The sequence below is a fragment of the Typopeltis vanoorti genome, chromosome 7, assembly GCF_054136105.1.
Source record: "Typopeltis vanoorti isolate ZY-2024b chromosome 7, IOZ_Tvanoo_1.0, whole genome shotgun sequence".
Lineage (NCBI taxonomy): Eukaryota > Metazoa > Arthropoda > Arachnida > Uropygi > Thelyphonidae > Typopeltis > Typopeltis vanoorti.
This window is the reverse complement of record NC_143555.1, coordinates 91,623,312-91,635,389: the sequence shown is the minus strand read 5'-3', so window position 1 is coordinate 91,635,389 and position 12,078 is coordinate 91,623,312. Positions and strand designations below refer to the sequence as shown.

Genomic DNA, 12,078 nt, shown 5'->3' with positions numbered 1-12,078 from the left:
GGGGATATAAGAATACATCCTCTCCTCTCATACCCCCCCCCCCCCCATCTGGTGTACCAACAACTTTGGTTCATTATAAACCTACCTTCATAGGCTATTACAAGATTTAGAAATATTATAAGAAGTGAGACAAAGTTGTAAATACTGAAATTATTTTATTCAAATATTCTTCGAACAAATATAAAAAACATTATATAAACAATTTCAGATATGTCAGCTACAAGTTGATAAAAGTTTTAGAAAGCTTGGTATACAGTGAAAAAAGTTACCTAGACAAAAATAAGTACTACATTTATTAGCTCATTTACAAAAATTTACAGTAAGAAATATAAGCAAATGTTATGTAATCTGATTCAACTTCATTCAAAAATGTGTGATAAAATACATTTCCTGGTATATTTCTCTGGCCTACAGTAACTATAGTAGCATTTGATAATGTTTAGTTAGGCTTTTCCCATTTAAAAGTTAATGAGGAGTGTTTTAAAAGAAGCACTTAATATGCTGAGAAATGCTCTGAGTGGTTGACACAGTTATCAACTTAAGGCTCTTTCCATCTATATTGATAAGTTCAGTCTTATCTCTAAGGCTAAATGCTGATTTTCAAAAAAGACTGAAGTTGAAAATCAAATTCACAAGCCTAATAAAAGCTGTTCTAACTTTTGAAAATGATTCTATGTTACAAAAATTTCATTTTATACTTTAAGAAAATATTGTCCTATTTAAGGGAGAAAGCTCTTTCAGTTGTTTCTATAGTTGGACATAACAATGAAATGAATTTTTTCTGAATAGTTCTTTGAAGTAAAAATGTATGCACAAAGTTTTTTTTTTTTTGGACTGGTCCCACTGCTGAATGTGCAACCACCAATAAAAATCAAACTCCACTGTTATTAAAATAAGGTATATGACTGTAAATTAACTGTGTTATATGGCTCTTGTAGACTGCATACATCAGATGCAATGCTAAGTAAAATGATGCTTGCACTTTCCTGAGATTTTACGAGGACTAATTCTTAAATGTTAGAAAAGGGATATAACAGTAAACAATGTCACTTATAGCAAGATGCTATGTGATAACTAGTCAGCACTGAAGGCTGCTGTTTGGGCTATGTTGATGCATGACAATGCCCATCCCAATATTGCAAGCTAAACTATAGAAACACATCAGATATTACAGCTTGAGGTCCTAGTATCCTTCATGCAGTCCAGACTTTGCTCTCAGGCCACTAAAGAGGCCCTGAAAGACTCAACAGTATTCAAAAATGATGCATTTTGCACCTTCTGCAACTTTTAATATAGTGATAGAGTTACTCTTGTAATTAACTATTTAAACCTCATGCCAAGTTACATAAATAGGAAGTAAATAATATACAATGGATCAAACAGTTTCATATTTTAAAGATGAAGTAGTTTGAGTTACAAAATTTAAACTTGGCATATCTTTCATTTATAAAATTTAAGCATGTCTAACAGTTTCACTGTTTATAGAGACAATAGTGTAAATTATAAATTTTCAAAACTTGACATGATTTTATATATATAATTTCTTTAACATTTTCAGTGGCATAATGTAGTTATGCCAAGTCCCACTCTAAAATAAATGTACACTATACTGGGAGGATCTAACATTGACAAATTTTTCAAATTATATAGGTCAACAAAATCTGGCCTAACACAAAGAATTTTATTCAAATAAATTGTAAAAATTATTTTAATCAAGATGTTCATCATATCTTGACCACACTTACAATGCTAAGTGTGAAAATCCAGCATCCATGTTTTAAATAAATACTAATATGCCAGTAATGAGAAAAGTCAGTTAACATAAGGGGAGAGAATACAATATGAAATGCTGAGAATATTTAAATTAAAAGAAAAATAACTGTTCCACTATTTTGCCTTAAGGATATTTTTAACATGGGAGGGGACAGTAGTAAATATTTAATAAAAATTAATGATATACATCTTTTTTATATGTAATATAACCAACCAGTGATATTTGTAGGAGATCCTCTTATAGGAGAGTTCTTGAGAGTCTGTGTATTAGTTCAAAGGATTATTAAAAACTACCAATAAATTAAATTCCTCCAAAAAATTAGTTCACACTTTGAGAATTTTGAGGTAGTTGCCACATTGTGATGGATTTGGTGTAAAGTAAGGGTAATCTAGGAATTTAAAAGTTTAGCAGATCCATACAGAAGAAATAATAACAGAATAAAGATTTTAAAGAAAAATCCCTGAAAGAAAATAATATACATATATTAGAGAGAAACAGATTCTTGGCACTTAAGTTATCACAGCCTAACCAACAATCATATGATTATGCATTTTCAGAACCCAACCAATTAAAAATAAAAGGGTGGGGGGGGGACATGTAACAAGTCTGTTGCATTTTGGCAAGTATTGCACTAAACAGCAAAATGAACAACAATATCTTCTTCGTGATGGACTTTAACATTTTGTACTGCTGTGCTAACTTTTTCATATGCTTCTTCCATCTATAAGAATAAAAAACATACAGTGTGTGTAAAATCACAATATGTATACATATATATAAACTAGTTCTTCATAATTTACAATATATCAAAAAAGTATCAAAGCTGATATTTTACATACTTCCCAATCTCTTTATGCAGTGAAAAATCATATGAAGACAAAAGTAAAACTGATAGGAATTACATTTGCATATAATTTGCAGCTAATATCTTAAAACAATGAATTAATTTTTAATAGTATTATTAAATTTCCTCCAAAAATCTACTGGCCAGTGGTAACAGATTCTGTGAAATGGGACTATCCCACAGACACATCAAAAGCTAACATGTCTACTTTGAAGCTCCCTCACCCTCTCTTTTGTAGTGATAATCCCATTCACGAAAAGTTAAGAAAACATGCCTCCGAATAAGCAATGTACCCTTGCATCAAGTAATGAAATTTATCTACCACTTAGGACATGATAAACACCACATAATGTCAGTTGCAAAACAGTACTGCAACCGTAGGCTGCTAACATTAGAGTTTCTTTCCCAGGAACCTGGGATCTGCTTGTTTTAATGGCTTTAAAAATATTTGGGAGCCCTAAACATCATGCTAAGCACTATCCAACATTTGTGCACCATCTATCATACTTTGCTTTGAACTCATTCACAGTTATGGCATCCACAAAACTGGCAACCTATTCCACTCATTCCCCAATCTCCAAACAAAAAATCTAGTCCTGACACCTCTGCTCAGTTTCCAAGAATGGCTCTAGTTCTCCCAACACTAGAGCTGTTCTGAAAAATTTCCTCTATATTAATCTTGTAAAAACCATTCAGTAATTTGTATATCTCAATCATATCATCCTTTTCTGCCTGTCAACCAATTTCTGTAACCCACAAATCTTCAACCTGTCATCATAAGGTTCATCCATAGGCCAGTTACCATTTTAGTCACTAACCTCTGCATCTTCTCCATCTCCTCATCCCCAAGAAACCCAGATGACCAGATTTGCACATAGTAGTCAAGATGAGGTTGAACCTTGGTGTTACCAAGGTTCTATTAAAGAGGTATAATAACCTTGTCTCTGTTCGTCAAGGTATTCTTCAGTAACCAGCTAATTAGATGAGCTGTTTTAGCCATTTTGCAATATGCCCTCTTAACTTTAACTCCTTATCCATTTACACCCCTAAATCCCTGGCTTCTTCAATTTCATGGAGTACAATTCCTTCAATATGGTACACAGTTGGTAATCGTTTCACCCCAGACTGCCAAGTCTATCCAAACCATCCTGCAAATTTTAACATCTTTATTAACTATTGCTCTATCCAATTTTGCATCATCAGCAAACTGAATAGTTCCTCTCAGATCCTTTCCTATATTGTTAATGTATAAATTAAATAGTAACAGTCCAAGAACAGAGCCCTGTGGCACACCACTAGTCACAACCTTGTACTAGACTCTACTCCTTAATACACTACTCTGATATCTCTCCATCAACCACCCTTTTATCCACTTCACCAACTTTATATCCATCCCCAAGTGCTGCAATTTATTAATTAGAATTCCATGCATCATCTTGTCAAAAGCCTTTGCAAAGTCTGGCAGTATCACTGTAAATCAAGGCAATGTAAACATTACCTTGATTCGACTCAGCTGTCACTAGTATAAAACATAAGCAAGTTGGTGAGGCACAACCTACCTCTTCACAAGACCGTGTTGTCCAATTTATAGTATCCAATTTCTGTTTATTCATTCCTGTATTTTGCTCTTGATCAATATCTCTAGTACCTTGACTATGATTCCTGATCAGTTGGTAATTTCCTACATCAGTCTTTGAGCCTCCTTTATGTAGTGGAAGTATTTTCCCTTCTTTCAACCCCCTTGGGAATAATCCAGGGCTAAGACTTGGATTAAATAATGTGGTCAAGGGCACTGTCAATTTCCCAGCTCCTTCTCGTAAAACTTGAACTGGTAAAAAAAAGTTTCATGACTAGGCAGAGAAACCTTAAGAGAGCAAAAACTTTGTTTAGCTTCTGTTTCAAATCCTGTTTGTTTCTGTTTAAGTATCCAGGAAATCCCAGATTTTTTTTTCCTGCACCCAAAATAAATGAGGCATATTCATGCTACTCAATAAATCATCATAAGATATGAAATTATACATATTTTCTCAGTATGATATTTTTGAGTAAAAATAACTTATCCTCATTGTACAATATTTAAGCTTTAGTCACCACTGCTAAAATATATTCAGTTCTTAGTTGCCACCTGTGCTGTGAGATATATATATTATTATTATTACATGACACCTCCAAGGAGTCCAAAGACTCATCAAGGGAGGGCACCTACTTTACAACTCTTGATCTCCACTACTAAATCTACTAAAACTACAATGAACTGCAACTACACCAATGCCATCTATTGTGCGACGACACCACCACCACTAGTATTTTCACAGACAATCACAAACATCCATGCCCATGGCAGGATTTGAACCACAGCCTTTTGGCTGGAGAGCAGATACATTAGCCACTTGGCCAACCAGGCTGGCACTCCAATGAAGCAAGTGAAAAATTAAAGGGTGGCTCCATATTACTGTGCCAAGACTTTTCAGGCTCAGTTTAAACATGCATTTGAAGCAAGAACTGCCATTTTTTGAGATACTAACAAACAGACCTTCAAGCATCCTTTATTTATTTAATGCATTGAAAACCATTTTGTCAACTGTGTTGAACTAGAAAGCCTTTTCTGCAGCAGGTTTGTTTATAACCAAGGATATAACTGCCAGTTATTCTACTTTGGACAAACAGATCGATATTGTTTCTATATGCATCCCTGAATATCAATTGTATGTTACTCCTGCAAAATGCAACAAATTAGGTCTAGCAAAACATGAGGTTATTAATACTAGCCACAGAATCCTTGGGAATGATACTAATTTAGTACCGAGATATTCCTATAAATATGAGCGTCTCTTTTAAAAAAAAGTGCTGAGGTTCTCCTACATTCACTCTAATCCAAACCTTAACGATATACTTTCAATGACAAAACTAATAGATTTTCTCTCTCTCTCTCTTTCACTCACACACACATCATTTGGTCTGAACAGTATCATTTATCTGGCTGTTTTTGTGACTGCAATACAAGGAAAGATTCCATTCTCTATATACTGAAATATCAGTTCTTTAATTACTGTTAATTAAATGATTCACCTGTGATTTCATGGAACAATTATAAAAAATTGTTTAAAATAAATGCAGTTTGCTCTCTAATGGTGGAAAATATGTGTTAACACTGACTTTTTCACTTGAGACTATACTGGTAACATTTATGACTTCAATTTGCATTCAACTGATGAATGTTGACCATTAAAGTAATAAAAAGAATACAAAAAGGTAGCAAACATATCCCACACATGGTTTGTGAGAGCTATAACATTAGTGTCATGTTCAGGTGAACTTATTTTCACTATTGCATCAACTAGTGAACAAAAAATGGAAAGTTGCTAAGAGAGTATATTATTAAAGAATACTTGAATGAGTAAAACAAAGAGCAATTAAATTCTACTAAGAGGGGGGGGGAAGCATAGAATTTACCACCTTGTGTTATTAATTGTACCTTTCAGCAGCAGACAGCAAATCAGTTTCCTAATAAACCCCAGAATGTAATTGGATTCATTAAGAAGTTCTAGTTCGGACATTATTGATGCAGCTTATTGTTAATGTCAATGACATATTTGTTTAGGAAGCATATGTCCATGTGCAGTTTCATAAACATATTTCTTCCTTGTTGAAAGAAATAGCTTCTAAAAAAAAAAAAAAGCCTGCTCTTTTAGAAACGCTAATAACAATGAATTGCTTTTCTGTCCAGCTTATTGGATTATTCTGAATTACAGCTAAAGCGATTTATGCTACAAACCCTGTGTGTATGTTAAATGCACACACATATATATATTCTTTTAGCTGGGATGCCTGACCAGAGTTTCTCAGGGAAAAAAAAAAAAGGCTGCCACCTTTGTATGGAACAGACTAAATCACCTTCAACTGAAAAAGCCATTATAAAGATTTGCTCCTCATATCCTAAACTGAATTAGAACCAAAACAGCTTATGCTAAGAATCGTGTGTGTGTGTGTGTGTGTTAAATGCACATACAAGGGTGGTCTGAAAAGTTCTCGGCCTCAACCACAGATGGCAACATTATCCTCAAGATTTTTTTTTTTTTTTTTTCGAAGTTGGTATATCTGTCATAAGCATCCATATGAAATTGCAAATCATTCTATCAAGTAGTTTTATACAGTTGTCTGTATCTCTTGAAATGGATAAAACTGAGTATCATGCAGTTATAAAATTCCTTGTAAAAGAAGGTTTAATGCCAAAAGAAATTCATTTGAAGTTCATAAGTTTATGGGCACTTTTCTCCTTTGTTTTCGACAATTAGGAAATGGGCTGCCAAGTTTAAACGTGGCCATACCAGCCTTTAAGATGATCTACGTGAAGGACGTCACCAGAAATCATTGATCAAGTGCACAATATGGTATTGGATGACCGGCAAATCAAAGTGCGTGAAATTGCTGAGACTATAGGCATTTCAAAATAACGTGTAGGATATATTTTGCATGAAGAATTGCAAATGAAAAAGCTTTGTGCAAAATGGATGCCGTGCTTGCTCACAGCAGATCAAAAACGCATTTGCATGAAAATCTCTGAACAGTGCTTGGAGTGTTTTAACAAGAATAAAACTAATTTTGTGCATCGATTTATTACTATGAATGAGACCTGGATTCACCACTACATACCAGAATCCAAACAGTAGTCAAAACAGTGCAGAAGCCAGTTGTTCAGCACCAAATAAGACAAAGTCAGTTCCATCAGCAGGAAAGGTCATGGCATCAGTGTTTTGAGATGCTAAAGGCATTTTGTTTATTAATTATCTTGAAAAGGGTAAAACAATAACTAGAGAATATTATTCCAATGTTTTAACCAGGGGGTGCTTAAGGGTCAAAGCTGTATAACTGAGAGGAGACCTCCACATAGCCTTTAAAGGAATGCAGAGAACCGATCAAGGCTTCTGACCTAATGACCAATCCTCACCTTTTCGTGGTGCACCCTGTTGGATACCTACTTGGATACTGAACGAACGAGGATGGGCTGGCAATTTAGGATTTAGCCAACCAAATTGTATTCTTATTGGTTAAACCAAAATAAAAAATGATGGTACAACATGACAAAATTTCATGCCAGCTGGGGCGTCGCCCGGTTAAACAAGGCCAAACAGGTCAAGCCCCAACTCAACATAACCAGAATTAAAGATCGGTACTATCAACGTAAGAAGCTTGAATGGCAAAGAAAGGGAGCTAGCTGAGGAATTAGATAAGTACCAGATTGACATAATAGGGGTGACAAACAAAAAAGACCAAAACTGGTGAGATCCTTCTGAGCAATAAATATAAAATGTTATATTCAGGCAATGACAATCAAGGAAAAGAAGGAGTAGCCATAGTATTCAACACAAAATACGAGGCTAATCTTCTTGAATGGCAGTCAGTCTCAAGTAGAGTAATGTGGGCAAATATGAGAATGGGGAACTGGACAATGAGATTTATTTGTGCCTATGGTCCCACAGAAGGTTCTACTAAGGTAGAAGTGGAGGAATTTTTTGAGGCTTTAGAAAAAGTAACAGACACAATGAAAAATGAAAAGTTGGTCCTTGTTGGGGATCTAAATAGCAGAGTAGGAAATGATTGTGAGACATACAAAAATATTTTGGGAAAATTTGGAGAAAAGAGCAAAGCTAATAATAATGGCAAATATCTGTTGGATTTCTGCTCAGGACATGGACTGGTTATTACTAACACCATGTTCCAACATAAAAATGTGCACAAATTCACATGGAGAGAAGAGGCTAAGAATAAGAAAATTCTCATTGACTATGTTATTGTTGATAGTGATGTTTTCGCACTGGAGCAGGACACCAGAGTGTACAGAGGATTTGAAATTGGAAGTGATCACTATTTAGTCTTGAGCAGGATAAAATTGAATTTCATATTGAAAAGAATAACATGTAAGAAAGTTTTAAAGCAAATAAAAGTTGAGCAGCTCTCAGATGTGAACTGTAGACTAAAATACACAAAGATTATTGAAGAAAAAATGAAAGAGTTTGAAAACAGAAATCAAACCTTGGAGATCCAGTGGCAAACTCTGAAGAAAACATTGATTGATTCTGCCAGAGAGGCATGTAGTGAGGTTGTCTGCAAGGATAAAAAAATCAGAACTTCCGGGTGGACACAAGAAGTTAAAGAGGCAGTGAAGGAAAAGAAGAAAGTATATCAAAAGTTCCTGGCAAATAAGTCAGCTTGTGCTCTTAGAGAATACAGAGACAAATGCAGGAATGCTAGACACTGTTAAACTAGCTAAACAAAAGTCATGGGAGGACTTTGGCAAGAATATAGAAAATAAATATCAAGAAGGCAGGAAAATATTCTTGAGGTTGTTCAAGAAGCTTAGAAATGGAGTAAAAAGTGCTGTAAAAGGAGTTAGAGATGATAAAGGTGACATGAAAACTGGAGAAAAAGATATCCTTGAAGTATGGAGTAATTACTTTGAAAAACTGTTAAACGAAACAAGCAGTGATGACAGCACAGTGGTAAAAAAAACTGACCAGGCATGCAGCAGGAATACATATCCATACTGGAAGTAGAAAAAGCCATCAAAGGCTTGAAATGTGGAAAGGCAGCTGGAGTAGATGATATTCGACCAGAAATAATACTGAAGTATGATTGGATTAAAGATGAAGAAATTATTGGAGTAGAGCTCTCATAGTACCCATATATAAAAAGGGAAATAAAACTGAATGTGAGAATTACAGAAGTATGTCCCTTCTGAGTGTTCCTGGCAAGATCTATGCAAGTATACTTGAGAAACGGTTGAGAAGAATTGTGGAAGAAAAGCTTGGTGAAGAACAAGCTGGATTCAAACCAATTTAGAGGCTGTCAGGATCAGATCTTCACTCTACGACAAATAATTGAGAAATCATAGTAATATAACAAAGATCTGTATTTAAGTTTTGTCGATCTGGAAAAGGCATATGACAAGGTGCCAAGAGACCAGCTATTCATTGCGCTACAGTTATATGGTGTTAATGGGACATTATATCAAGCAATACTTAGTCTTTATTTGAGTTGTAAGTCAGCAGTTAGAGGAAGGAAATACAGGAAGATGGTTTAATGTTAAATCTGGTGTGAGACAAGGATGTACATTATCCCCTCTGTTATTCATTATCTATATGGATCACATTATGAAGGAAAGTGGTATTAAACACAATATCAAAATTGGAGATGTTAATCTCAGCTCTTTGCTTTATGCAGATGATGTTATACTTCTAAATAAATCCTCTACAAGTCTGCAAGATTCTCTGACTAAATTGAATAGCTGTTGTAATACATATGGTATGAAGTCAGCAATAAAAAGACAAAGACAATGAAAATAGGCAGAATCATTGAAAATGTCAACTGTGTTGTGAATGGAGAACCTGTGGAACAAGTAAAACATTTCAGCTACTTAGGCACAATTTTTACTGAAGATGGGAAATTAAATATAGAAATAGACAACAGAATCAGCAAAGCTGTATGGTGGGAAGTCAATTGAATAAATTCATATGGAATAAGAGAGAAATTAGTCGGAACATAAATTAGCTGTATACAAGACAGTGTTCGAAGCAGTTTTAACTTATGGATCTGAGAGCTGAGTCAAAAATAAAACACTTGACCATAGACTAGAGACCGCAGATATGAGAGTCCTGAGAAAGATTATAGGTGTGAACAGATGGCATCAATGGCAATATCATATTAAAAACAAGGATATTAAGAAAGAACTTGACATTGTCAGCATCCAGGAATGCGTTAACAGAGCTAATCTCATGTGGTATGGTCACCTAAACAGAATGGGCGAGGAAAGATTAGCAAAACTAGTGTTCTCTGCCAGGTTGGCAGGAAAACGACCCAGTGGAAGACCAAGCTATACGTGGATTGATACGGTACAAAGTGCCTTAGATGATAGAAATATAAGATCTGATAATATTGGAGTCTTGACAAGTAACAGACTGATTTGGAGGAAAATTGTAGATAGGAAGTTAGTAATGATATAATTTTTTCATGTAGTACTATCACATCCTGTACACCCCTTGTGGGCACATGGCAGGAATTTGATGATGATGTTTTAACCAGACTACACAAAAAAATTCATGAGAAAAGACCTGGTTTGCAAAAGAAAAAAACCATCTTTCTTCAGGACAATGCACCTGTCCCCAATGGTGTTTTGGCAATGGGAAAATTAAGGGATCTGCACAATGAAGTGTTGGAACATCCACCCTATTCCCCTGATTTGGCTCCCTCTGACTTCTATCTCTTACCAAAACTAAAACTCTTCCTCACTGGTCAGCGTTTTTCTTCGAATCAAAAGGTGATTGCAGCTCTAAAGGGGTATTTTGCAGATCTTATTGAGAACGACTACACGGACAGGATAATGGTGTTGGAGCATTGTTGGAATAAATGTATTAATCTTAAGGCAGATTATATTGAAAAATAAAAATAATTTTGAAATTATAAATTTGTTTTTTCATTGTTAGGAAGAGAACTTTTCAGACCACCCTTGTATATATATATATTCTTTTAGCTGGGATGCCTGTTTTACAAGATGAAAGACCCGAGTTTCTCAGGGAAAGAAATCTGTATGAAAAAGACTAACTCACCTCAACTGAAAAAGCCATTATACAGATTTGTTCTGTCTTTCCAACTTAAAAGCATTAGTGTTGCCAACTGAACTAAGGACTGTTCTAAGCCTCAGTTATGTGATAGTCCAAAAAGAAAAGTAAGCGACATGAATCATATTTAATTATGGACCCCTAAAACAATTTTGCTTGATTCTTGAAAGAAAAAATAAATAAATAAATAAACTAACACACACATTGTATATAAACGAGACTGGTGGATAGTTAGTTTGAAGTCACTAGAACATCTTAGAAACTTTTAGATATTGGGGAATGTTAAATGTATGTATTTTTGGCCCTAAGTCACTTCCTACTCCTTAACAAATGCTGCTACAAGTACACTGTTGGAAATGTATTTTTAGTTCCTTAACTTTTTTTCTTTTTTTTTTTTTTTTTTTGAATTGCCTTTCTCTATTTAATAATTATACTATAAATGACATTCACTGGTTATATGACAGAAGAGTTTGCTTAAGGGTCAAAACACCATATAACTGAGAGGAGACCTCCACATTGTGGAGAACAGACTGGGGCCTCAGCCAAAATGTCCAATCTTCATCTTTATGTGGCGAACCCCATTAGCAGATATCCGCTGGTACTGAATGAATGAAGATGGGCTGACAATTTGGGATTTAGTCGATCAAATTGTACTCTATTGGCTTAAATAATAAATACACGTGATAGTACAATATGATGAGATTTCATGCTGGCTGGAGCATCATCTGGTTAAACAAAGCCTCCTGATATTTTCATCAGGAAACTGGATGAACAGTGAAAAGTCAGCTATGTGAACAAACTCAAACTGCATCTAGAAGAAGAATAAGTCCAACATCAGAATAACC

The 12,078-nt window shown here is 34.8% G+C and overlaps 1 protein-coding gene across 1 annotated transcript in view; it reads right to left on the bottom strand.

Moving 5' to 3' along the window:
• Positions 1–270: 270 nt before the first annotated feature.
• The window catches only part of LOC150104860 (ragulator complex protein LAMTOR1-like), a 107,957-nt gene continuing 96,149 nt past the window's right edge, over positions 271–12,078 (bottom strand). Inside the window, exon 5 of the mRNA XM_090396017.1 lies at positions 271–2,495. Within this exon, the coding sequence (XP_090252143.1) occupies positions 2,406–2,495 (90 nt within the window). The 3' untranslated portion in view covers positions 271–2,405. The remainder of the gene's footprint in view (positions 2,496–12,078) is intronic.